Source organism: Peromyscus maniculatus, chromosome 18 (genome assembly GCF_049852395.1).
Source record: "Peromyscus maniculatus bairdii isolate BWxNUB_F1_BW_parent chromosome 18, HU_Pman_BW_mat_3.1, whole genome shotgun sequence".
NCBI classification, from domain to species: Eukaryota; Metazoa; Chordata; class Mammalia; order Rodentia; family Cricetidae; genus Peromyscus; species Peromyscus maniculatus.
In genome coordinates this window covers 11,061,175-11,083,602 of record NC_134869.1, presented here as the reverse complement: position 1 = coordinate 11,083,602, position 22,428 = coordinate 11,061,175, and the positions used below count along the sequence as shown (strand labels likewise).

Here is a 22,428-nt window from a genome sequence, read left to right as displayed (position 1 = left end):
AGCCCGACTCGGAAAGCACTAAATACTAGCGCGCGGGGGGGGGGGGGGGGGGGGCAGGGCTACCGTAGCGCCCCGCCTCTCTCAGCTCTATGGAGCTGGGAAATGGGAAAGCACCAACCACAGGAGGCTTCCGTGGTGTGCCCTCAGATGGGGCATGGCCTCAATACTCGAGGCAATCCTCCTGACTTAACCTCTTGGGGACTGGAATTCTAGACATGATCCACCGTGGCTGGTTAAACATCTCCCCTTAGAGGATATCACATTTTGTTTATAGAGATGATGTAACATTTTAAAGTCATTGAAGTTGAGCTTCACGATCAAATTTATGATGATCTTTCCCAGTTACTGTCTGCACGTGATTTACAGTTGTTTCCTGGATGCATGTGTTAGCCTCTCTGTCATTCAATGTCTTTCCAGATCAGGCATTTTCAGTGCCTCCTTAAACACCCCGAGTTCCTCATATTGTGATCCCCAACCATAAAATTATTTTCATTGCTACTTCATAACTGTAATTTTGGTACTGTTTTGAATTGTAATGTAAATATTTTTGGAGCTAGAGGTTCATAAAGGGGTCAAGGCCCAAAGGTTGAGAACTGCTTCTTGAATTCCAGCAAAGTACTGTGGCCCTGAGCTTCACCCAATGCCTTATTCCAGCATAGACTACGTTTAGTGTGAGTTCTTTCTGTTATCTTTCCTCCCAGAATCTGCTTGCAGTGGGTAACATTAATATGTTGAAATTGGTCTTGTTATTGCCACTGAAATATAAATGTAAGTTAAATTGACTTTTGCCAAACAAGAACAATATCAAATAAGGTACTTTAGGAAATACCTTGTGCTATGCACAGTGTTAGAAGTAAGAATAGCTATGTCAAAGTAATGAGCAAATCTATCACCTAAAATTGGTATTTAAACCCTTTGCTGAATTCAAAGGATATTTTCTGGTCCTTTTCTGACCTGTTTCCATGATGTCATTGAACCATTACTCTTTAGACACAATCTCACCATGTAGCCCATGCTGACCTCAAATTTGCACAAAAATCCATATTAAAAATTTAAAGGGTTTTGTCTAAATTTCATATTCCTTCCAGGGACTAGAAGTGTAGCATGCATGAGGCCCTGGGTTCAATCCTCAGCACCCACATAGACTTGGTTCCTTCTACATGCCTGTAATCTCCTACCTCAGTCTCCCAAACCCTGATAAACAGGTGTGAGGCATCAGACCCAGGGAACTGTAATTCCTGCTGTTCTGGCGTATGTAACTTGTTCCGTACACGATTCACCTGGCTGTTAAATTGTAGCTAGGTCACACATAGACATTTCTTCCACTGTAATTATTCGCCCAGCGTGTCCCTAGTGACCAGCAACCAGGAAAACCCATTCAGTCTCATTTTCTTCTGCTCATGGTGTCTCTCAGCTTGCATGCTTTATTCAGTTAATCAATTCATTCATTCGGTTCCATTATGGGCACTGAAATCACAGGTTCTGCAGATTAAGAAATGGACATCAGCACCTAGTGAAACTTGTAGCTTTGTTAATCTTTGGATCTCCAGCTTTTAAAGGACCAGCCTTACAAAACCTCCTCATTGACTCTTTCAGGGTCTGCTTCATTCACAGCTAAGCTTTTTACTGCACTGGCGTGGAATGACATGGGGACAGTATCCTTACCAGCATCCTTTTCTCTTTGTTTAATTTTTAATTAGCTTTCAAAGGCTGGATGGTCAAAAGGCTTCTTCCGACATCTTTAGTTTTTGTTAACTCACCCCTGCACAGTTTACCCTCCCCATCCCACTCTCCCCTACCAGCCTGCTGCCAGCCCCACTTATGCCTTTAACCTGGAATGTTCTCCCCCATTCTTTCATGCAACCTGTGTTTACTATCCCTTCTGATTATATTTTTTACTTTGGCTGCAAGATGTAGGTTTTCTTACAGCTTTTTCATATGCCCTTCATTCTAGTTAAGTCTTTTCCAATGTGTCACTTCCCCATCCATGTTTGAACCTTCCCACTCCGAGCATCCCCCCTCTCTACCTTGACTTTTTACCTATATTTTACTAAATCTACCTGCCCTCATGAATCCATCCCCAATGGCCTGTCTCTAATTACCTGGCTTCCACATGTACTCCAAAAACACACAAAAGAAAAATTTCAAAGCAAAGATACCTGTGTGAGAGACAGTACATGTGTCTTAATGAGGCGGGGTCTCGTGTACTCCTGGCTGGCCTTTTACTCACTGTGCAGCAAGGATGACCTAGAACTTCTGATTCTTCAGCCTTCGCCTCCCATGTCCTTCAGTTACAGGCAGGCAGCACCATGCCCTATTTGTGTGAGTGTTGAGGATGGAGCCCAGGACCAATTGACCTACATCCCTAGACTAGGGAAGAAACATACCATAGGAAGAAAAAAATTATATGAACACTAAGTTTATCATGTGTATTTTTTGAGGCTGGTCTTTACTATGATGCCCAGGATGATATTAAAGCCCCGAGTTCAAGTGTTACACCTGCCTGGGCCTCCTGAGTAAATGACACTGTGGGTGTGCACCTCTACATGAAATTTGTTTCTTGAGCAGATTCTTGGCATGGCTCCTCTGCACATCCATCTCCGTGAGCATTCATGGAAAATGCTTCTGTGTATAGAAAAGAGCGGATGAATGGGCCCCTGCTGGAAAGGTGGCAACAGCTTCCCACTGACCTGTGAACCCAATCTAGACCTTCATTAACCGGAAACTGCCTCCAGGAGCTGACGATGTTTGACCCTGGGTGCTGTGCTGTTCCATGCACACCTCGGCTTCATTTTGTTTTGTGGATTTTTATATTTAGCATAGAAGTGAGCTGCTCTGACATTTTTCATATGTTATGTTTTCATTTATGCTCTCACTACCTTTCCCACTCCTTCAAATAGACCTTCCCTCTCCCCACCCCAAACAGATTGACTTTCTGCGTCCATCTCATAGACACCATTATCCTCTTTGCCTCCCTCCTCCCCTTAGGTCCCCTCCTCCTGTCTCATAGTCACCTTTCTAGATGTGTGTGTGTGTGTGTGTGTGTGTGTGTGTGTGAGAGAGAGAGAGAGAGAGAGAGAGAGAGAGAGAGAGAGAGCGCACAACCCCTAGATGGCACATTTTATCACATCCTTCCACTGTCGGCCTCACTGCGGTCACTTAGTCCTTTACATGACAGATAATATATAATTTACTGTCTCTTGAAACTATGAGAGAAAAGGGAGTTCCTAAAGATTTTAGTTACCAGTTTCAACTAGTCATGACAGGCTAAGGCTAGAGGTGATCTTCCTGATACCTGAGTCAATTCACAATATAATGATAAACAGATCTAATACACCTACTTTATAACTAAGATGGAAAAAAAACCACAGACAGTCTTGATCTTAACTCCCAGCACAATCTCTTCATACCACATTTAATCCATGATACAATTTCAGAAACGAACAAACAAATGCCAAGTTCTCCTTCCATAACCTACTTCCTATTACACCCACATCATGAGCCCCTCAGAGACCACCAGGAGTCCAAGTTCATATGCAAAAGCAAAGAACCTTTAATGCAAGATCCAGCTTGGGTTCTTCATCCATTCCAACACAGCGGTTGGATCAGGGAGAGCATCGAGTTCAGTTGAGGCAGAGTTTTTAATGAGTAAAGGATGGGGGTTAGGGGAATTCTGGATTCAGGTGGCAGTTGAACTCCTGATTGGCCGGAGTGAGGTAACAGAAGTTCTGTCAAACAGTGGTTGGTACTGGCTGCAAGGAAATTGGCAGTCTATATACAAATTAAGTAAGCTATCCTTAATGAGCACTTAGTACTTGTTTGTCTCAATTCTGATTGTTCTCCTGCAGGGTACATTTGTGGCTTTTCCTGGTTATTGTAATGGTGAGACCTAGTTCTAATATTGTTAGTTTGCAGCCTGTCATGGCTGCCCTAATGTCAAGTTAGGCCTCTTCGCTTCTCTATAAAGAAAGTAACATTCAGAGGTTCCCTTGCCTAGCAGCACTAATAGACTTTCAAATAGACTTTCAAAGCAGCAGCAAAGGTCTGGAGGAGTTGCATGTGTTTACTAGGGAATCTGTCAGGAGATGTTTAGGAAGGCATTTAGGAATCAAAATACAGATGCTTTAGCATCAAAGGAGCATTGGAAGGAAATTAGCAGCTCTAGTGTTTGTCTGGCTTTTCAGCTTGCTACCCCAAGATTGAACTACCAGCTCCTCCCCAGCCTCCCCTCTACTTGGCAAAATAAAACACTTTTTATATTGAAGGTATTGATTTGTTATAACATAGTGTCTTTCTTTCCATTATTTAGTTTCTGCTCATAATAATAATCTTAACTATGCAATCCAGCTCAACATCAGGGGAATGAGGAAATTACAAACCCAAAGAAGAGCAGCAGGACTCAAGGACTGTAAGATATGAATAGCAGAAGGATGGGTGCCACAGTTGGATGGGTGCCCTCTGAGCTGCAGATGGGAGGATCTGGTGTTTAAGGTGTATGTCAGTCAGAACTGTCACAGCTGTCCCATAGTTGGCAGTGGTGAGCTTCTTGCTGAACTTGCTCTTCTTAGACCCAAGGTGCTCATGGATTCAACAACGATCATGTCTTCTTTAGCATTCCCAAGGACCACGTGTTTGCCATGAAAACACTGAGTCTCTGCAGTGCAGATGAAAACTGGGAATTGTTTGTCTTGGTTCATCATTTGCCATGGATGAAATACTAGGACCTGAATGTTCAGAATGACATTCTCATCCTTAAATTTCACCCCATAGATGGACTTCATATGAGTGACTATGGCACATAATGTCACCAGCCAGACATGAATCCTGGAATAATTCATTGAAAGGAGAAACACTCGTAACCAAATACTTCCTTTCAAATGCTCAGAGCAGCAAAGTTTTCTTCTGCCTTGGGAACTTTGCAAATAGCTAGAAGACTCAGCTTAAGGGTGGCTATCTATACCAAGGTTGAAGACCACTGTGGACTTGACCATAGATCTAGTGGCCACAGGGCACAGGGCAATCTGCAAATGATCTTTTTAAAAAAGTTAACAGAGAGGCACCATTCACCAAATGATGGAAACTGATGCAAACTCACAGCCAAATACTAAAAGGAGTTCAGTGAATCCTAGAGAACAGGAGGAGGAAGGATTGTAGGAATCAGAGGGGTCAAGGACACCACAAGAAGACTCACAGAATCAACTAACCTGTATCCAATTAGTTCTTAGTTTCCTAGGCTATCCCACGTGCATTCAATCCTCAAGTCCCTGCCCATCAAGTTTCTTACAAGATAAAGGTTTTAGCCTGGCGGTGGTGGTGTAAGCCATTAATCCCAGCACTCGGGAGGCAGAGCCAGTCGGATCTCTGTGAGTTCGAGGCCAGCTTGGGCTACCAAGTGAGTTCCAGGAAAGGCGCAAAACTACACAGAGAAACCCTGTCTTGAAAAAAAAAAGATACAGGTTTTAAAAGGAGCTGCACCATTAGAGCACTCACATGATGCAGAGTGCTGGGTGGCTTCCGTTTTAAATCCCCATGGCCAATCAGCAACGCGCAGGCCTTTGAAAGATTCCCAGAGCCTTGTTTGAATTCCAGGGGGAGCAGAGCAAGTTTAGAAGCATGAAAGCAGCAGCCAAAGCTGGAAAGCTGGCTGGAGTACCAGCCGACCTCCGGAAAGCCAGGGTCCAGGGAGATGCAGGTCCCAGTGCCCCAGTGGCGGCCCCACTGTTGAAAGAGATTCCAGAGGTCTTAGTGGACAAATGCAGCAGGCGCCTTTATGTAAGGGGACGCTTTCTGAGTAAAGCAGGCGTTGTCAAATGCTTTGAGATCTCAGACCAAAACACAAAGGAGGTGTTCGCAGCCAAGATCGTGCCTAAGTCTTTGCTCACACCCTCCCAGAAGAAGAAGCTGTCCAAAGAGATTTCCATTCACCGCAGCCTCTCACATCAACATGTCGTCGGCTTCCACAGCGTTTTCGAAGACAGTGAATTTGTGTTTGTGATTTTGGAGCTTTGTCGGGAGAGGGTGTTCACACAGGGAATTTGCTGGCAAAGGGCTACTGATGCCTTGGAGTAGCCTTAGAGGAGTGCTTGGGTTTCAGGACTCTCTGTAAGGGCATGAGTTAACAGGAGAGGGTCCTGTGAATGATAATGACCAGTGTATGGGCAGAATCATCAGGAGTCTGCCAAGACCTCCCTTTAATCCCGAGAGCTTAGTCCTGGTCCCATCCAGCTGGCCACCCTTTTCGGTGGGCTTCAGTAACTTCTTCCTTCTCCCTCAGTCCCTCCTGGAGCTGCACAAGAGGAGGAAAGGCCTGACCCAGCTGGAGGCGCGCTACTACCTAAGGCAGATAATCCTGGGCTGCCAGTACCTGCACCACAATCAGGTCATTCACGGGAACCTTAGGTTGAGCAACGTCTTCCTGAATGAGGATATGGAGGTGAAAATAGGTAAGGTGCTGGACCTGCGGGTGCCTGGTGCCAGTACAAGAGGAGGCAAGGAGAGGAAATCTGGAAGAATGGGAGCCAGAGAAATGGAGGGCCGGTGGGACATGGAGGTGCTGCCCTCCAGAACTCCCTCTAGTCTAGAAATGGAAAGTGAGGGGCCCACACGCCAGTGTCTTGCCTTTAGATGCATTTGCTCTTTTTGTTTTTGTGTTTGCTGTTGCTGTCTTGTGTACCTCAATACAGTAGTTCTGAAAATAATAGTTTACTTGGGGGTGCCTCCCCCAATTACTACCCTATCTCACAGCACTGAGCTAGGTGCTCCTCAGTTTCCCTTTTAAACTGGAGGTCTAGACGTATGCCGTGGAGCAAGGCTGGCAGCATTCCCTTAGCTGTCCCTTTACTGAGCTGAAAAGTCCTATTCCCTTGAGACTCTGATTTGCCACAGCCCCTGTACCCATGTCACCTTTTTTACCTTGTCCATCAGCAGTCCGAAGAGTGTTTACTTGGTTCCCCAGTGCATCCAGTTCTGTTGTCACGGGTCTTTAATGTCATTTATTTACGTGAGGGGTGGGGATAGGAGGTAACTTTCAGGAGTCGGTTGAGCCCTTGCACTGTGTGAGTCCCAGGGTCAACTCCAGCCATCTGTCTTAGAGGCATGCACCTCTGCCCACTGAGCCATCTTACTGCCCTAGCCCTGCTCTCTAAAAGAGCAGTGTAAAGAGCAGTGGGAAGCCAGCCAGGGCCAGCAAAGTAGAAAGGTTCCCAGAACAGAGACTTTGGAGTCTGATTCTCAATGGTCAGACCTGAGGCAGCTGTCTGCAACCACAGGTGACCCACACCTAGCAGCTGAGTGCCCTCTCTTCTTTCCTCTGTCCCAGGGGGTTTCGGGCTGGCAACCAAAGTGGAATATGAAGAGGAACAAATGAAGACCTTTTGTAGCCCACAGAACTTCGTAGCTCCCGAAGCGGTGAGACTGGGAAGTTTTGAGGAGGATGTATGGTCCATCGGGTGCATCATGTAAGTTGGGAATGGACTCAGGAGCTATGGGTCTCAATGGGGCTTTCTGAGGCACTTCATCCAGTTGACCTTACCCTCTGGATCCTTCTTCCTTAGAGAAAGGCTATTTCAGGGAGCAGGTGGCCCACACGAAGCCCTATTTCCTTATCAATCTGGTGTAGGATGTAGGATTTCCTGTAGCTTGGACTTATGGTCCAGAGAAGGGATGAGAAAGTCTCTACAATTCTTCCTCCAGCTCTTTGCTGTTTACTAAAAGCATGCACAGACCCAAACCATCAACACCCGAGGGCTTGTTAGGACTATGGAATCTCAGTTCTGAACCTGGGTTTAATTGTGTCCCTGGCGGATTTTTTGTTTTGTTTTGTTTTTGGTTTTTTTTTTTGTTTGTTTTTCGAGACAGGGTTTCTCTGTGTAGCTTTGCGCCTTTCCTGGAACTCACTTGGTAGTCCAGGCTGGCCTTGAACTCACAGAGATCCGCCTGGCTCTGCCTCCCGAGTGCTGGGATTAAAGGCGTGCGCCACCACCGCCCGGCTCCTGGTGGACTTTCAAGAAAGCTTTGGAAGCACTGATGAGCACTGATGGGAGAATTAGATCATCAGAAAGGCTGATGGTAGTCAGAAGTCCCATCATGGTGGCCTGCGGTGGATAGCAGTGGCCTCTGGGCTCCTTGGAGTCCTTTATTACTGCAGCCCAGAGCTGGGGAATTCCTGGCCCCTTAGTATCCACGTGTTATCGGCTACATTCTTCTGAGGGCTTGTCCTAGCCAAGGTTACCGTGGCACTAGGCAGACTTGGAGACCACCCCCATCTCTTCCTAGTCAGTGAATCCAGCACAGCCCCTTTCCTCTAGACAATGACTTATGCATTTGGACTTTCCTGGGAGTTTAAGCAAAATTCTTCCTTGTACCTCCAGGTACACCTTGCTAGTGGGCAAGCCACCTTTTGAGACCTCATTCGAAAAAGAAACCTATCTCCGGATGAAATCAAATGAATACAGTGTTCCCAAGGTGACAGCAACACAATTTTATTTTGTTTTACCCAAAAGCTATTCACTGAGCCCAGCTATATCCTGAGGACAGAGCCTTGCCTCTAATATAGCCACAGAGAATGTATGTCTGAAGGCTGGCCTTGAACTCGCTGCATGTTGAGTTTGAATGTCAGATTCTCCTGCCTCTACCTCCCAAGTGTTGAGATTACAGGCATGCAGCACCAGGCTGGCTTTATGGGGTATACTGGGAACTGAACTGGGTTTTGTGCTTATAGGCAAGCACTCTGCCAACTGAGTCCCATGCCCAGCTTCCTGAATGGATGTAAAGTGCAGGGAGAAAATGGGGGAGAAGAGGCAGACATGCTTAAGCTTGGGACTTGGACCATCTCCACCCAGCTAAGCTGTGTTTAGTAGATGATGGCTTGACTCTTGTGAACCAGGCTTCCCATTTACAACGTGGAAGTTTCCCCAAGGGCTTCCAGTGACAAAATGACATCTTTTTTTCACAACCAATGGCATACATCCGTTTGAAGGGATAACCCATTTCTGGGGACTAGGTCTACCTGGGACATATGGCCACTTTCAAACTGGTGTCCTTGACTTGTATATAGAGTAGCTATGTCACAGAGAATCAGCTCACTGCAGATGGCATGGACTGGCGTTAGCCAGCTGGACTGCTGTGGTATAAGTCCTGGCTTTATCACCTAGGCTGTGTGTATTCTCAGACAGGGGCACTTTCTCAGTTCTGAGCCTGCTTCTTCATCTAGAGTGAGGCATAATAGTGGAGTGAGTAGTCTTCACTTTTGTGAGGCTGAGGCAGGGGAATCTCAAGTTCCAGGCTAGCCTGAGCTACATAGTGAGATCCTGTCTTAAACTATATAGGGGGAGGGAGTCTTTTAGGAGTTTTTGTGAGGCCCAAATGAGTTAATATCCAAGACTGTATTCCTGATACATAAGAAGCCTAGAGTTAATGCTCTGACTGACAGGCCTGTTCTAGGGTTTATCCCATATACCAGGTGTCCCACGTGGTTGTGCTCCCCCATTCTACAGATACGCCTTGGTGGGCCCAGAAAGCCCACGCTATTTGTCAGAGCTGGAATCATGGGGGTGGAACTGGGATTTAAACACAGGTCTGGGGACCTGGAGGCCCCTCTGGTGGTAAATAACTAAATGTGCTTTGCAAGGGCAAGCTGCGGAAATTGTCCCAAGTTAATATTGAGTGCCAAGTGGCAGGAAATGATCCTTCTCACCATCAGGGTGACATTGGTCCTTGCTAAAGCTGGGGTGGAGGACCTGGTGGAGCTTATGGCCACTGAGCTATGGTATATTTGAGATAGGAGCAGCCACATGTCAGGTGGGGTCCCTGTCTCATCTCACTTAGGCTCTGCTTCTCCCCTCCAGCACATTAATCCCCTTGCTGCTTCCCTCATCCAGAAGATGCTTCAGGCAAAACCCACTGCCCGCCCCACCATTGAGGAGTTGCTCAAAGATGAGTTCTTCACTTCTGGCTATATCCCTGCCCGTCTGCCCATCACCTGCCTCACCATCCCACCAAGGTTGTCAGTAGCTCCCAGCGGCCTGGACCCCAGCAGCAGGAAGCCTCTCATGGTCCTCGAGAAAGGTGAAGCTTGGTCTTGGCAGGGTAGACTGCAGAGAGCCCAGATTTCCAGGGTGCATGCACCTTACTCTGTCCCCAGAGGTGGGTCCTATCCTTGAGGTCTGGTCCCTGGGTTCTTCTGACTCTTGGGCTTGGCAGGAAGAACAGACTGAATCAACCCATTTGATCTGATAAGGAAAAAATGGACTGAACACCAAGCCCAAGAAATTCTTTTTGATTATGTTTAAAAGTCTCTATCGTCTCTTTTGCATGTTTTGTTGAATGCTGGAACTTGTCAGGTATAGACATGGAGTATAACACGGCACCCATCCTCAGTTCTCATTCTCAGTCATGGTTCACTCTGCACCTTCAACCCTTTGAGTGCTTGTGTTTTGTCTGTCAGGAACAGGTCTCTCATTGTCACCAGGCTGCTCTGGAGTCAGTCCTCCTGCCTAGGGCTCTGGATTACAAGTTTGTCAGCACATCTCACTTTTGAAATGTCACTAAAGCCAACTCCAGCAGTCTGCCATTTTATACTTAAACTAAAGTACATCTGTGAGTTCGAGGCCCGCCTGGTCTATAGAGCGAGTACCAGGACAGCCAGAGCTGTTAGAGAAACTGTCTGAAAAAGAAAACAAAGGATTAAATAGGTAGAAGAATGAACAGGAAGCATCTGACCCTCTTTTCCCAGTCTGTTTACATTTCTTTTGATGTTTTCATCATCTATGTGTTTCTCTTAACTGATTGAGAGCAAACTTTGTTTTTTTTTTTAAAGATTTATTTATTTATTATGAGGACACCAGATCTCATTACAGGTGGCTATGAGCTACCATGTGGTTGCTGGGAATTGAACTCAGAACCTCTGGAAGAGCAGTCAGTGTTCTTAACCACTGAGTCATCTCTCCTGCCCTAAGAGCAAACTTTCTTCTGTTAATGCTTCTGTGTATACTTCTTGAAAACAGACATGACAGACACCAGCACAACATTCAGGACTGTGAGCATTAATCTAATCCCATATTGTCTTCACAGTTTCTTTTTCTTATTTCTTTCTTTTCTTTCTTTCTTTCTTTCTTTCTTTCTTTCTTTCTTTCTTTCTTTCTTTCTTTCTTTCTTTCTTTCTTTCTTTCTCTTCTCTTCTCTTCTCTTCTCTTCTCTTCTCTTCTCTTCTCTTCTCTCCTTCCTTCCTTCCTTCCTTCCTTCCTTCCTTCCTTCCTTCCTTCCTTCCTTCCTTCCTTCCTTCCTTCCTTCCTTCCTTCCTTCCTTTTTGAGACAAGATCTCACTATGTAGCTCAAGCTGGCCTCCAACTCACAGACATCCACCTGTTTCTGCCTTCCAAGTGCTAGGATCAAAGGCAGGAGACACCTCACCTGTAGCATTCCTTTTTTTTTTTTTTTTTGACTCCCTCTCTTCCTCTTTCCTTCCATTTGTTTATTTATTTATTTATTGAAACAGACTATGAAGCCAAGACTGGCCTCAGGTTTGAAATCTCTGGCCTCAACACCCCCTCTCCCCCCAGATGCTGGGCTTATAGGAATGTGCCACTGTATTTAGAATTACTAATTTTTTCTTGCAGTTTTGTTTGACCTTAATATATTTCATTAAGGGTTGTAGTCTTTGAGAAGTAGCTTGAAGGACTTTGTTTCTCTGTGTGGATATACCACCAATTTAATACAGAGTTCTCAGTTAGTTCAATTAGATTTACATTTTTAGGCAAATGACTTGCGATGATTTAGTTTTGGTTTTGGTGCTTTGAGACAGAGTCTCATGTTGTTCAGGCTAGCCTTGAACTGCCAAATGCTGGGGCTACCAATGTGTGCCTCACCCCTGACTCAATGACTTGGATTTTTTGGAATAATTTTAGGGCTATACAAAGTGTTATAAACAAAACAGAGCTGACTTCCTATGGGCCCTTCCCCCAGCTTCCTCCATTATCAGCATCTCTCTACCATAGAATAATTACCAAAACTAAAACGTTAACCACAAGATAATCCTGTCAACAAACTCCAGTCCTCATGTCAATCAAACAGATTCCCCATTAACATCACTTTGTTCTGTACCAGGGTGCAAGTCAGTACTGCACATGGCATTTAGAGACCTCAGCTTCTTAGTTCCTCCAGCCTGTGACAGTCTCTGGGTTTTTCCTTGTGTCTTGTGACCTTGACACTTTCAGAGGGTGCTGATGAGTGTCTTTCCTGTTGGATTTGTTGCTTCCTCGTGATTTAGGGAAGATTCTACATTCTGAGCAGGAATGCTGCAGAGGGGATGTGCTCTTTTCAATGTGTCGGAGAGACAAGGCTGTCTCTGCTACAGATACTGTTTTTTTCAGTCATTGGTAAGTATCTTGCAGGAAGTTGTTTGAAAAACTGCTGCCCATCAAATTTGGCACCCACATGTGGGTCTTGGTGTAGTAATTATTGCTGTAATTTTTATTTTCCCCTTTAAATTTTTGAGAGAGTGTCTCATGTGGCCCAATCTGCTTAGAATTCCCAGTAGCCAAGGATGACCTTGAGCTTCTGTTCCTTCTGCCTCTGTCTCCCAAGTGCTAGGATTACAGGCGTGGACCACCACGGCCAGTTTATAAGGAGCTGAGAATGTTAATTCAGGGCTTCACACAAGACAAGCACTCTGTTAATTGAGCTATTGCTGAGCCCCCTTTTCTGTTTCCCTTTCCTGTAGTGCTGGACTTGTGGATCCTATCTTATGGGGAGGTATTAAAATACTGCTCCTTTAGGATTCTTTTTTTCTTAGTAAAGTAGCAATAAATGAAAATGTTTTATAGACATTTTCCAGATTATCCAAAGGTAGAGTATTGTATCATGTGTTATGTGATCCTGGAGTAGTCGTCCTCCATTTTCAATAGTTTTATTTGGACAAGTTTGATTTTACATATTCTGCAAACCGTCTCATTTTGTTTTTCCTGTGAATGGGTGTTTTACATGCATATACGAATGTGTAGCACAGGAATGCATGGTGACCACAGAAACCAGAAGATGGTCTTGGATCCCCTGGAACTGGAGTTACAGGTAGTTGTGAGCCTCCATAAGAATGCTGGGAACCAAAGCCAGGTTCTTGACAAGAATAGCCAGTGCTCTTAGTGGCTGAGCCATCTCTCCAGCCCCTTTTTGGCTAGTTTTAAAATCAGAGCTTGGATATTTTATTTTACACTTAAGTTCTTTTTCTTTTTCTTTTTTCTTTTTTTTTTTTTAAAGATTTATTTATTTATTATGTATACAGAAGAGGCGCCAGATCTCATTACAGGTGGTTGTGAGCCACCATGTGGTTGCTGGGAATTGAACTCAGGACCTCTGGAAGAGCAGTCAGTGCTCTTAATCTCTGAGCCATCTCTCCAGCCCCTACACTTAAGTTCTTAATACAGCATGGTGGGATTGTTGTTGCTGTTTTTAATTGAAAATTTAGGGAATGTCCTGTTTCACGGGAGAACTGACACGTGCTGGTTTGGGGAAGTGAATTGTTCAAGAATAAAGACAGCAACAGTGACCAGCGCAGCCCCGATCACCATAGGCCAACTAATGCTTCAGTGTGGATTTCATTAGACTCAGTTATGTGTAGGCAAACAAAGCAAAAGGCTTACCCTGTGCTTCACCCATCCTTCCGCCTTCCTGGATGCACAAGGTGCCCTTCGTTCTTTGCTTCACTCGGTCCCTTCAGGCTCCCTCCCTGAGGGACAGCAACAGCAGGTGTCCTGGAAGGGCAGCCTGGAGCAGAAGCCTGAGCACCTGAAGCTTTGTGGCCTCTCAGTAAGCACCATGTACCTGACACACCAACCCAGTCCTGACTCAGTTCCCAACAGCAGTGAGAGCCAATGGTACTGTGGGAAGAGTGCTAGCTGTGGCAGGCCGGCCTGTGCTCCCTCCAGTGGTTTTGTGCCTGGCTAATGACCATGTCACCTTCTTAGGTGTAGAGAGACCCTTGCCTGACCATCCCTGGGAAAAGGAGGAACCAGTGGTTTGGGGGACAAGTGAGGCCATCAAGTGCCACCTCAGTGACATGCTGCAGCAGCTTACCAGGGTCAATGCCTCGAAGCCCTCAGAGCGAAGGCTGGTGCGGCAAGGTGAGTCCTGTAGGGAGCTTCCCATGTGGAGAAGGCAGGGTTTCTCAGTCAGCAAGCAGAGCCCCATTTCCTGGAGATCAAAATCCAGATGAGTTAGCCTGACACCCAAGGCCCTCCTGGTGTGCCTTCTGCCTGCTTCTGCCCCATCTCACTCTGTAGGTGACTGATAGGTCACCTCTGCACAGCTGTGTCTATTGTCTCCTTTCTGCCCAGGGAATTAATCCCTTGGTCCTCAAGAGACTCAGGTCAGCTCCAGCCTCAGGGTTTTGTGCCCACTGTCACCACCCTGACTCCCACTGCCAGCACTTCCTAACCTGACTTAATTCTCCATAACATTTCTTCCCGACACGTTCATGTATCTGCAGTTGGGACTCATGTGCACTGAGGTGGTTCCAGCGTTGTAGGAATTGTTGGGTCTGCTCAGTTTCTTCAGCACTTTAATCTGGGGCACTAGGCTTTCCACCAGCCCTGATGTTAATGACTTTGATTACTCTTCATCCCTCTGGTTGGTATGTGTGTCCTTCTAGAAGCCTAGTGTTTTCTTTTCCTATCCACACCTACCACAGTTCCTGAGACACAGTAAAGGGGCCCATTTAACGAATTGGGACTTGATGTCCTGGGCTGCAATTTGGGTGTCTGGGTTTGTGCTGTCACAGCCCTCCACAGGCTTCATGGGGTGCCCCCCCCCCAGCTCTGGGGAGGATTATCTGAGAAGACAGAAGAAGGGGCTGGCCTAACCAGTGCTCTGTTTCTATCCCAGAGGAGGCTGAGGATCCTGCATGCATCCCCATCTTCTGGGTCAGCCAGTGGGTAGACCAATCAATGAAGTATGGACTTGGTAGGTGTCTCCAGAATGTGCGATGGGCAGGGGATGGTGCTGCCATAGTAGCCTTTGAGTGAACAAGTGAGTGATGTCCGTAATTGTGTGGCTGTGTTACCAAGAATTGTTAGGGCCTAATACATGCAAGCACTCTACTACTGAGCTATTCCCAGCCTTTGTCCACCTCTTCCTGCCTTTCTAAGACAGCCCTCCCCCCGCCATTAGGGTATCAGCTCTGTGACAACAGCACAGGGGCACTCTTGAATGACTCAGCATGCCTCGTCCTCTACAATGATGGCGACAGCCTCCAGTACATAGACCATGATGGAATGGAGTCTTACCCCACCATGAGCTCCCACTCTGACTCCTTGATGAAGAAGGTGGGAACTGGCTGCTGTAAGAGGGTGTGGCAGGGTATGGGGTCTGCCTCAGGGTCAGGCTCTCATTCTGCAATCCCTGCCTCAACTTTCCAACCAGATCACTCTCCTCCAGCATTTCCGAAGTTACATGAATGAACACCTGCAGAAGGCAGGGGCCACCATGATGGCAGGGGCCAACACCACAGCCCGGGAAGGTGATGCGCTGACCCGGCTGCCCTACCTGAAAAAATGGCTCCGCACAAGCCGCGCCATCGTCCTGCACCTCAGCAACAGCACTATACAGATTAATTTCTTCCAGGTGTGCAGGGGCCTGTACTTGAGGTGGCTGGGTGGGGTGGAAGTGCTGTCCCTTTCACCAGGTGGGGGGCCTTCCTCCCCTTTGCCTCAACCTCAGGCCCCAGCTGAGCTTTTCACTCACTCCCTTCTTCCCTCCAAGGACCACACCAAATTTATCCTGTGCCCCATGATGGCAGCTGGGACCTCCATCAACAAGAACCGGGACTTCCACACATACAGCCTGAGCCTTCTGGAGGAATATGGCTGCTGCGAGGAACTGGGCAGACAGCTATGCTATGCCCACACCATGGTAGACAGGATGCTGAGCTCAAAGTCTCCCAGCAACAGACTGGAGGACAACACCTAGGCCTCTGTCCTTTGGGCTGGTGGCCCTTCACTCTGCAAGCTCTGCCTGGGACTGCGTTGCTGGGCTTCCGGGACTGCTGTTCAGTGCCCGTGGCCTTGGGGCTGGGTGGGGAAGGGGTTGCTGTGTGAGTTATTTCTGTATATGTTTGGATCTGAGTTTATAACCTCTTCCCCTGCCCTCAGTCTAATGTGTAACTTGTATAGATATATTTCTATTGGATTTGACTGTTCTTTCCTTGGCTTTATATTTATTCAATATATGTGCATATCTTTTCTTACCCTGTGTTTTTGTGAGTACCCAGAACCCAGAGTATTCCTCTGTTCCAACAGCCTCAGGCTGCTAAACTGCTGTTCAATATTTTGATGCTCCCTAGACAAGGTTGAGCCATAGCCTTAACTCCTTGGTCCACCTTTGGGGCACCTGGTTGTCTCAGATCTTTGACATCTGGCAGGACCTCCCAGCATCCAAAGTTGGTGACTAGTAGGGCAGGAAGAAGCTCTCAGAAGCACAGCTTCTCAGGGCATGGTAAGTGTGTAGCAGCAGCCTCGGGAAGCGGTGTGTGAAGTAAGGGATGTAGCCAGCAGGGACTTGGCCCAGAGCCTGGTGTACTTCAGTTGGGAGCTTCCTGTAGTGGTGCTTCTGGGGATGGACAGGAAAAGGACACTGACTCAGTTATGGCAGGCCATCCCTGATCCATGTCCCACCCAGGCTCTAGAACACAATTTATTCTTCATGACATGGAGCAGGTCTTACACTGATAATCCTTTTAGGACTGGAACATCTTCAGTGATGTGGATGGAGAAATGGGCTATAGGGATAACCCACTGGGTCCCTTCTCTCAGGAAGAGGCCCCTCCAAGCCTGCTCATCTATTCCCAGGGGATAATCCACTCCCTCTTCCCCAAGGCAGTCTCCATCAGGGCTGATCTGCAGCTGAGTGGACATTAGACAATGTCTGGAGGCATTTTGGCTGGATTGCCTTGGGAAGAAAGTACCTCTATCAACCTGTGAGGCCAGGGATGGTGCTAAGCATGCCACAGTATAACATGGCACAGGATACAGGGCACCATCCACCCTTTCCCTGACAGTTTTCTCTTCTGAATCAGTACTCCGAGGTTGAGAAACCATGACTTAGAAAAGGATTTTGTTGGCATGGGGTTTTACTCCCTAGTTTAGGCTGGCCTTGAATTCTCTACTTCCCACTTCTGAGGGCCAGGGTTACAAGCATCATGCCAGGTTTAGAAAATGACTCGTTAACCTTCACTATGATTCACATGATTGTAACTGGATAGTTAGCCTGTAATTGTGGCACTCAGGAAGGTGAGGTGGGAGGATCCTGAGTTCAAGCTACATAGAAAAAAAATGCAGTTCTCATCTGTTCTGACCTAATGAGCTAGGTAGGACACAGTGTCAGTGTTTACCTAAGGTTAAGAATGTGGGGAAGTGAACTAACATCACAGCAGTACAAAGGACAAAGCAGCACCTTCTGATCCTCCTGCCTCCGATTCTCATGTTCTGAAGTACAGACATGCACCACCACGTGAGGTTCTGTGCAGTGCTGGGAATAAACCCAGGGCATCATTTACACTAGGCAAGAACCCTACCAAGAGGATTACTTTCCCAGTCGGGCTGTGGCACACCCATTTAATACCAGTACTTAGGAAGCAGAGGCAGGGGTATCTCTGGATTTGAGGCCAGCCTGGTCTATAGAGTGAGTTCCATGACAGCCAAGACTACAGAGAAGCCCTTTTTCAAAAAACCAAAAGTCTCAGAAAATGATTATGAAATACAATGAAAACTTTAGAACTAAGCTTCTACATTGAAGTAACTCAATTCCAACAAGTTTATGTATAATTTCACTAGATTTTTATAAAACTTGAGAGAAAATTGTCAGATATTCATACATACAAGCACTTACAGATTGGGAATCCTCAGTTTGCGACCCATAGGCTTCACATCCCTGAAAGACACCCAGTCATCAAACACTCTAAAATTGCTCTGTAGGCTGGGCTAACAATCTGAATACAGGTTCACACATGTTTTGGAGGGAGGCTATTGCCAAGTGGTAGTGACACATGCCTTTAATCCGACACTCAGAAAATGGGGATGGTTACGCTGGCATTTGTGTTAAGGGTACAGTCATGGAAGCCATGTGCTTAGCTTTATAAAATTGCTCCAGGATTCCCTAGCAGATTGAGAATGCATCCAACAGGGTGTTGGCAGCCTCCAGCCTCAGGTTTCCTGGCCATAGGAAAGTCATAAGGTTGGAGGCTGACTTAGCCATCTCATCCAGGAAACAGGAACCCCTCTGATCTGCCCTTGATGGGATACTGTTGCTGTGCTAGGCACCAGGGTGGGATGGCAGCTGACATTGCTGCCATCAGCTGGCAGGTGCCAAGGATTCTGCACGTCTTGTGGCAGACACAGGTGTCCATACACAGTCTATGCTAACATCAGGAGCCTAAGCAGAGTGGGCAGATTGCAAGAGGTGACACCCTGACCCTTGCTCCCTCATGCATCCCTGTCTTCAGGAGCATTCTCAGACCCACCTGGGCATCCAGGGTGGCATTCTGCTCCTGGTCTTTCTGCTGGAGCAGCAGCTGGTGCTGAATCTCCAGCACCCGTCCTGTAGCCTCTCCTCACAGCACATGACTGCCGATTCCTTCTCATCCTTCTCCAGCAGAATCATGTTCTCTTCCACCTGTGGATGCAAGACCAACTCAGGTGGGGTGGGGAGATGACAGAAGACACACTGGTGCTCATAAGGTCCAGCTAAGCTACCCACACAGACAGCAGGGTCAGCAGCATCTGCGACTCCATCATGTCCATGGTCTGCTGCAGATCTTGCAGTGTCCAGCGGTTCAGTTCTCAGTAAACCACGTTCACCTGGTTCTTCTGGGTATGGCGGAACCCCCAACCTCTGTGTACTTCATAGGTTCAAATGGAAATAGTGTCAGAGGGTTTGGGGGTGGAGCCAGGACTATACTTGCCTGGAAATTGTATGGGTGTCCCCTACCCCACTCAGTATATGAACACTCACCTGAGCAGGTCTCATGGGCACCACAGTCCTGGCCTCTGTCCTAGAGGAGGACTGAATGCCTCTGACCTGAAGCCTTAGGTGCTGGGAGTCAGAACTACCCACCGCCCAATACCTCTGTACTTACCTGTCTCTTCTTGTGAAGGGTTTTCTTTCTCTGAGGGGTGGTAAAGGACTTGGAGTTGGCTTTCTTTGACATTGTCCTGTCTAGCTGGGGAACCTCCCTTAACATGCTTTTGTCTAAAATAGACCATTTTATTTATTTAAAAAAGAGTCTTTCACTTGGTTTTTGGAGATGTAGTCCATGTCGGCCTAAGACTTAATAATCATCCTGTCCCAGCTTGGGGCTTCAGGCTTGTGCCACCATAAGTGACCAAGAACATAACAGGTGCCTCTTGACTCATGACTCAGACTGTCACAAGAGGAAGATGTCACCCTCAACCCCAGCACCCAGGCCCTCATGCCCTTTATGACAGAAGCACTGTCTAGGACCTGTACCTGCTGCTGTCACTCTGCCTGGGACCTGTGCTTGCTACCTCCATCCTGCCTGGGACCTGCACCTGCTGATGCCACCTCATCTGAGACTCACACCTGCTGCTTTCATCCCACCTGGGACCCACACCTGTTACCACCACCCAGTCTGTGACCACACAGTGAGACCTTGTCTCAAAAACAAACAACAACAAAACCTGTCAACTCCCCAAGCACAGGCATTCTAGACAGACTAAAGTGACCATGGGTGCCAATAGGCTAAGTGTTTCTTCTTTGTGGTGCTGAAGATGGAGCCCTGCTGAGCAAGTCTTGGGATGATCATAACCCACAAACCACAATAAGTAATTCTTAGAGATAAACATAACTCTGTTCAAAGTGGTGACCTATAAGAGAGGTAGGGAGGGGCGCTATTTGCCTGCTTTTACAACCGTGCTATGCAGGGAAACAGTTAAGAAACTTCACAGCACCACAGGAGCTACTGACTTCTGGAGCTATGAAGTTAGTAGGTCCTGTGCTCAAGGCCCAACCCAGCACTCAGGAATTCAGAGCTGCCCTCAGATGCAAGGCAACTTCTGGGCCAGTCTGGGCTACATGAGACCCTGTATCAAACAACAACAACAAACCCAAAAACAAACAAACAAAAAACCCCAAACAACAAAGACAAAACAAATAAACAAACAACCCCCCCCCAAAAAAAAAGAAAAAAGAAAAAACACTGGAATGGGTTGGCTGGCTCAGCCCATAAAGGCTCTTCCTTGCATAGTAAGCCTGATGATGGACTCAATCTGGGGAATGCACAGGAAGCTAGAAGGAGAGAAGAACTCCACAGAGCTGTCCTCTGATGCCACATGTGCCAAGGTGCCAGGCACAACTACCTATGATGACAAAATGAAATAAAATAAAAGTAGTTCCTCAGCTTTGATACTGCTGACCTCTGGGCTCGTCAGGGCCTATCTAGGGTTACTGTGTGCATCAAGGGCTCAACCAGCAGCTGTAGTTCCATCCACCAATGACAAAAATCCAAATAAAATGTCTGCATACATCCCTAACCAGTCATCATCACTGTTAGATGAGCACTCTGTTTAATCCAGGCAGGTCCTGGACCCTGACTGGCCCAGCTTTAATCACAGCCTTCACTCAGTCACATGAGAAAACCCTAGCCAGACTCGTGAGCTGCTCTCATCCCCACCTGGAGAATATTTTGTTGCTTTTTTTTTTTTCTGAAGTAGGGTCTCATGTAGCCCAGACTGGCACGGTGGGGGTGATTTAGTGGTCCATGCCCTTCTCATTCACCACTGGAGCCGGGGACCCTCCCTAGGAAATAAAGGGACAGCAGGGTGTGTCGATGTAATGGTCTTATTAAATAAGAAACACAGAGCCAAATGCAGAGTTAAAAGCCCAAGAGGTCAGAACAGTAGCTAAGAGCTGAGACTAAAACCGTCTTTTTACCCCTTGCTGCCACTGCATCCTTCCCCTGAGAAAGAGACCTACTTCCTGTGTGTCTGTCTACTTCTGTTCTGCCTTCTCATTGGTTGTAAACCAAACCACATGACCTTCTCGTCACTACCTGTCTGTACAGACCTCCAGGTCTTCTATGGTTGGTATTGAAATTAAAGGTGTGTGTCTCCATGCTGGTAGTGTCCTTGAACACTCAGAGATCTGCCTGTCATGTGATCGGGGATTAAGGGCGTGTGCTACCACTGCCAGACTTCTGCTATGGCTTGCTATTAGCTCTGACCCCCAGGCAACTTTATTTATTAACATACAAATAAAATCACATTTCAGCACAAATAAAATATCACCATAAGGGTGGAAGAGGAAAACTTAAACCTATTCCTTGCAGAAACTACCCAAGCAACCATAGAACTCCCTGAGGTCTGGGAAAAGGTCTGTGCTAGGACTAAAGTCATGTCACCATGTTGGATCGTGTTTTTCTTTAAAAAAAAAAAAGAAGGAAAAAGATTTATGTGTACAAAGTGTTGCCTGCATGTGTATCTACACACCATCACACTAACATTAGTTAGATCAGGGTTACATCGAATGCAGAAGACAAAAATAATTAAATCTCAATTATAATAGAGTTAATGGGGGGACTGAAGAGATGGCTTAGTGGCTAAAAGCACTGGCTGCTCTTGCAGAAGACCCGGGTTCAGTTCCTGATGGCTCATAACTGCCTCTAACTCCAGTTCCGGGGGCATTGCTCTGGACTTCATAGGCACCAAGCATGCACATGGCGCACAGACACACATAAGGTAAAACACTAGTAAATAAATAAATAAAAGTAAATAAAAATATGGGGCTAACAGATCTATAATTTAGGGATTTCTGTCTCAGTGGCTTTGGTTATCACTTCTCTCTCCTGAAGACCTGCTTTCCTGACAATTCAGCCCTACTGGCTTCTACGATAACACCTACCTCCATTGGGCATGAACTAGTAAACAGTAGGCCAAGGTTTCCAAAGCAATCTGCACCTCACTATTACACCTTCAGTATGGTCATCCCTAAGTGTACAGAGTTGGAAGGGTACAGGTCCAAAGCCATAGTCAAATCTATTACTGTCCTCAGTATACAACATGAGGGATTTTGTTTTGTTTTTCTGAGACAGTGTTTCTCTGTGTATCAGCCTGGCTGTCCTGGAACTCGATCTGTAATCCAGGCTGGCCTCAAACTCAGAGATCTGCCTGCCTCTGCCTCCTGAGTGCTTGGGGCTGTAACTCCGTGGTGTCTGCCCAGTGCTGAGGTCCTGGGTTCCATTCCCAGTGCTGAAAAGAAAACAAAAACAAATCCCCAAAACTCTAGTGCTGTGTACACAGGAGTATGCCACCATGCCAGTCTTGTGTCTTCTAAGAGTGGCAGACATTGCATTTAGGGCTTGTTCTAATTTCCTACAATATGTGCTCTACTCTCAGTTTCTGTCAAGACCCTCATCCCAAGTAACCAAGG

At 46.7% G+C, this 22,428-nt stretch overlaps 3 protein-coding genes across 5 annotated transcripts in view; 2 read left to right on the top strand and 1 right to left on the bottom strand.

The window, feature by feature from the left end:
* The window catches only part of LOC121823757 (serine/threonine-protein kinase PLK1-like), a 29,121-nt gene extending 12,887 nt beyond the window's left edge, over positions 1 to 16,234 (top strand). The window contains exons 3-10 of the mRNA XM_076554535.1: positions 7,319 to 7,457; positions 8,370 to 8,463; positions 9,846 to 10,065; positions 13,959 to 14,114; positions 14,875 to 14,952; positions 15,160 to 15,314; positions 15,412 to 15,612; positions 15,751 to 16,234. Coding sequence (XP_076410650.1) covers positions 7,319 to 7,457; positions 8,370 to 8,463; positions 9,846 to 10,065; positions 13,959 to 14,114; positions 14,875 to 14,952; positions 15,160 to 15,314; positions 15,412 to 15,612; positions 15,751 to 15,957 — 1,250 coding nt within the window. The 3' untranslated portion in view covers positions 15,958 to 16,234. The remainder of the gene's footprint in view (positions 1 to 7,318; positions 7,458 to 8,369; positions 8,464 to 9,845; positions 10,066 to 13,958; positions 14,115 to 14,874; positions 14,953 to 15,159; positions 15,315 to 15,411; positions 15,613 to 15,750) is intronic.
* On the top strand, positions 78 to 7,312 carry LOC143266693 (serine/threonine-protein kinase PLK1-like). Its single transcript, XM_076554533.1, has 2 exons — positions 78 to 6,018; positions 6,275 to 7,312. The coding sequence occupies exons 1-2, from the start codon at positions 5,614 to 5,616 to the stop codon at positions 6,776 to 6,778; spliced, it is 909 nt and encodes a 302-aa protein (XP_076410648.1). The 5' UTR covers positions 78 to 5,613; the 3' UTR covers positions 6,779 to 7,312.
* Positions 10,270 to 20,702, bottom strand: LOC143269407 (uncharacterized). 3 transcript variants are annotated; one of them, XM_076554534.1, is made up of 5 exons: positions 19,121 to 20,702; positions 18,506 to 18,657; positions 17,875 to 17,916; positions 14,068 to 14,184; positions 10,270 to 10,663 (listed from the first exon to the last, which is right to left on the bottom strand). In XM_076554534.1, exons 1-4 carry the CDS (start codon positions 19,223 to 19,225, stop codon positions 14,163 to 14,165), a joined length of 321 nt encoding a protein of 106 aa, XP_076410649.1. In that variant the 5' UTR covers positions 19,226 to 20,702; the 3' UTR covers positions 10,270 to 10,663; positions 14,068 to 14,162. The 3 variants fall into 3 exon arrangements, 1 of the variants encoding a protein (XP_076410649.1); XR_013045799.1 differs by lacking the exon at positions 17,875 to 17,916 and adding an exon at positions 18,742 to 18,883 and having other exon boundaries at positions 10,270 to 16,596; XR_013045798.1 differs by lacking the exon at positions 17,875 to 17,916 and having other exon boundaries at positions 10,270 to 16,596.
* Positions 20,703 to 22,428: the final 1,726 nt, after the last annotated feature.

Excerpts from the sequence above, each read along its gene's own strand:
- LOC143266693 (XM_076554533.1), top strand. The coding sequence starts at position 5,614 with ATGAAAGCAGCAGCCAAAGCTGGAAAGCTGGCTGGAGTACCAGCCGAC. Across the intron at positions 6,019-6,274 it reads TGGAGCTTTGTCGGGAGAGG|TCCCTCCTGGAGCTGCACAA; the intron begins GTGTTCACACAG and ends CTTCTCCCTCAG.
- LOC143269407 (XM_076554534.1), bottom strand. The coding sequence starts at position 19,225 with ATGTTAAGGGAGGTTCCCCAGCTAGACAGGACAATGTCAAAGAAAGCC. Across the intron at positions 18,658-19,120 it reads CCCTTCACAAGAAGAGACAG|GTGGAAGAGAACATGATTCT; the intron begins GTAAGTACAGAG and ends TTGCATCCACAG. Across the intron at positions 17,917-18,505 it reads ATGCCACCCTGGATGCCCAG|GGATGTGAAGCCTATGGGTC; the intron begins GTGGGTCTGAGA and ends GGTGTCTTTCAG.